The sequence below is a fragment of the Microchirus variegatus genome, assembly GCF_963457635.1.
Source record: "Microchirus variegatus genome assembly, chromosome: 14".
Lineage (NCBI taxonomy): Eukaryota > Metazoa > Chordata > Actinopteri > Pleuronectiformes > Soleidae > Microchirus > Microchirus variegatus.
In genome coordinates this window covers 15,323,917-15,326,416 of record NC_139815.1, presented here as the reverse complement: position 1 = coordinate 15,326,416, position 2,500 = coordinate 15,323,917, and the positions used below count along the sequence as shown (strand labels likewise).

Here is a 2,500-nt window from a genome sequence, read left to right as displayed (position 1 = left end):
AGATTAAGGCTGTCGTAAAATCATGCTTTTTCCAATTGAGGCAGCTGGTCAAACTAAAGGCAGTTCTCTCAAGGCAGCACTTTGAAACAGTAATCCACACCTTTGTCACCTCTCGGCTGGATTAGCGTAATGCACTTTATGTGGGGGTTTATGTGGGTCCTCCGTCGCTCATCTTCAAATGGTACAAAATGCTGCAGCACGTCTAAACTGGCGCTTGTGCGTATGAGCACATTTCCCCCATTTTGGCTTCAGTCCACTGGCTGCCCATACAGTTTCAGATTCATTTTAAAATTCTTTTAAATCCCTAAATGGCCTTGCCCCGCTCTACCCTCACACACCTCCCCACTCACTCAAGTCAGCTGATCGGCTGCTCCTGAGTGTGCCAGAAACTAAACAGAAGTTTGCTGTTGTGGCCCTTTAAAAGTAGCCTGATCTGGCCTTCATTAGCCTTATTTATGTTAGATTTTATTGTGTGGCTTTAGTTATTACCTATGTTTTATGTATTTTCATTTATTTTCATTGCTTTTCTTAGATGAACTTTTATTTATTGTGTCATTTATTTATTATTCTGTACAGCACTTTGGTCCACTGTGGTTGATATTAAATGCTTTACACATGAAGTTGGATTGGATGCCTGTGTTTTTATCTAATTTTACTGAGCCTCCTGTTCTGAAGGGGTCTAATATTGCTTCGAGGCATTTATTGTGGGAATTCAAAAAAATATAAAATATAACATTAAAATATTGTGAGACTAATGGATATGTCTTTAAAATTAAAGAATAAAACTAAATAACTTACTAGTTTTTGTATTTTACAAAAAACTCTTCCACTTCGACCACAACTCCCGTAGAGACCTGCAGAGAGATTTCAAATACACAGATAAAGACAAACATCAAACGTCCTCTTTTTACTTACTACTCAGATCTCAAAGCAATTGAAATGGCAACTTCATAATGCGCAGCAATGTGCCATGTATCTTACAATTACTACAATAACGATTGTACTGCAAACGATTATTACCTCCTTCTTAGCAATACGAGAAGACAGGATTTTGTCAACAACAGCAGCATCTTCTTCAGTGGGATTCTCCTGCGAATACAGAGAACATTCCATATAAACGTCATGAAGGAATGGTGACACTTGATGCAGTTACCATAAACTGTGCTAAATACTGTACAATAAATTTAAAATGTCATGAAAAAAGAATATAACATTCCATTTTCTCAGTTTGCATTCTATCGTTGAAAGAATAATTTAAACTGTAAAGTTATGTGAGAAATATATGCAGAGCTCCTTACTACAAAGAGTTGGACAGCAGGCGCCTTAGAAGCTGCAGCGTTGGTTTTCTTGGCCTTGACGATAACCTTGACTTCCTCATCTGACATCCTGGCCTCCAGCTCTTCAGCGTACTTCTTTCTCTTCACCTGTCTATTAGATCTCCTCTTCTAGAAAGACAAGACAAGGGAAGAAGTACATGATTATATAATATTCAGCTGACCTAGATAACTGCATACATGTGTTTGAGTGAAAAATAACTTTAGTTCATTTGGTTACTAACCCCAGGTGATGGTCAAAGAAAGAACAACGGCTTCTATTCCTTACTTTCTAATCTGGTCAATTCTCAAATGGCCCTGCTGAATAAACCCGAGCATGACTGTACTGCAAACCTCAGTTATTACTACTCATACAACACTCGCAGTACTTAAGATTTTAATGCTTCCCACAACACCATCAAGAATGTGCCTGATCGATCCTAACTTCATTTTGCAGCAGATGGCTGACCTAAAACATAAAACCTAGAGCCGTGAAGAACTCATTTTACAGAAAAAAAAACAAAGAATCCTGCAGCAGAAGATGAAGTTGGTCCACAGAGTGTTGATCTCAACATTATGGAGAATAACTAGGTCATGTTTTTCAAGATGCATAGCATAACCTGCCTCTCAAATACAAAGGAAATTGGTGCTGTTTATTTTAAGGTGAGGCTGGTCATACCAAATATGAATCTGATTGATATTTACTGCACTTTGTATGAAGTTAACTTGGAAAACATATTGGTGTTTTTTTGTTTTTTTTTAACCATCCGATTTTCTTTAGAGCAAAATAATTGAAGTCACAACTTAGTCATTTCAGTTACCAGAGCTTTGCAGTAACTTCCTTGCAAAAATCAAAACGCAAACCACAAAAACTTCCTGATTGCACCCATCATACACACTTCAATATCTAGCTACTACAATAACAATACCTACCCTAAACTAACAAAAAAAATGTGAGTTTCTTTATTCAGGTCATGAAAAAACACTTAAATCCCCAGGTTAAATTTCAATAAACCAAGTCAGAAATACAGAAAGCATGATACAAAAACTTTCATAATATGATTTAAACTTAATATCCTGCATTTTCTGTTTCTTCCTGTCGAGGCTTTTTATCATATGCGTGGGCTGCTGTATCCTGCATTATTACGCCGGCCCCTCCTTATGATAATATGTAGTTAATTAGGAAT

At 37.0% G+C, this 2,500-nt stretch overlaps 1 protein-coding gene across 1 annotated transcript in view; it reads right to left on the bottom strand.

The window, feature by feature from the left end:
• The window catches only part of chd9 (chromodomain helicase DNA binding protein 9), a 68,019-nt gene that overhangs the window by 26,869 nt on the left and 38,650 nt on the right, over positions 1-2,500 (bottom strand). Inside the window, exons 5-7 of the mRNA XM_083900808.1 lie at positions 1,299-1,445; positions 1,021-1,089; positions 799-854 (exon numbers count right to left, since the gene is read on the bottom strand). Of these exons, the coding sequence (XP_083756934.1) occupies positions 799-854; positions 1,021-1,089; positions 1,299-1,445 (272 nt within the window). The remainder of the gene's footprint in view (positions 1-798; positions 855-1,020; positions 1,090-1,298; positions 1,446-2,500) is intronic.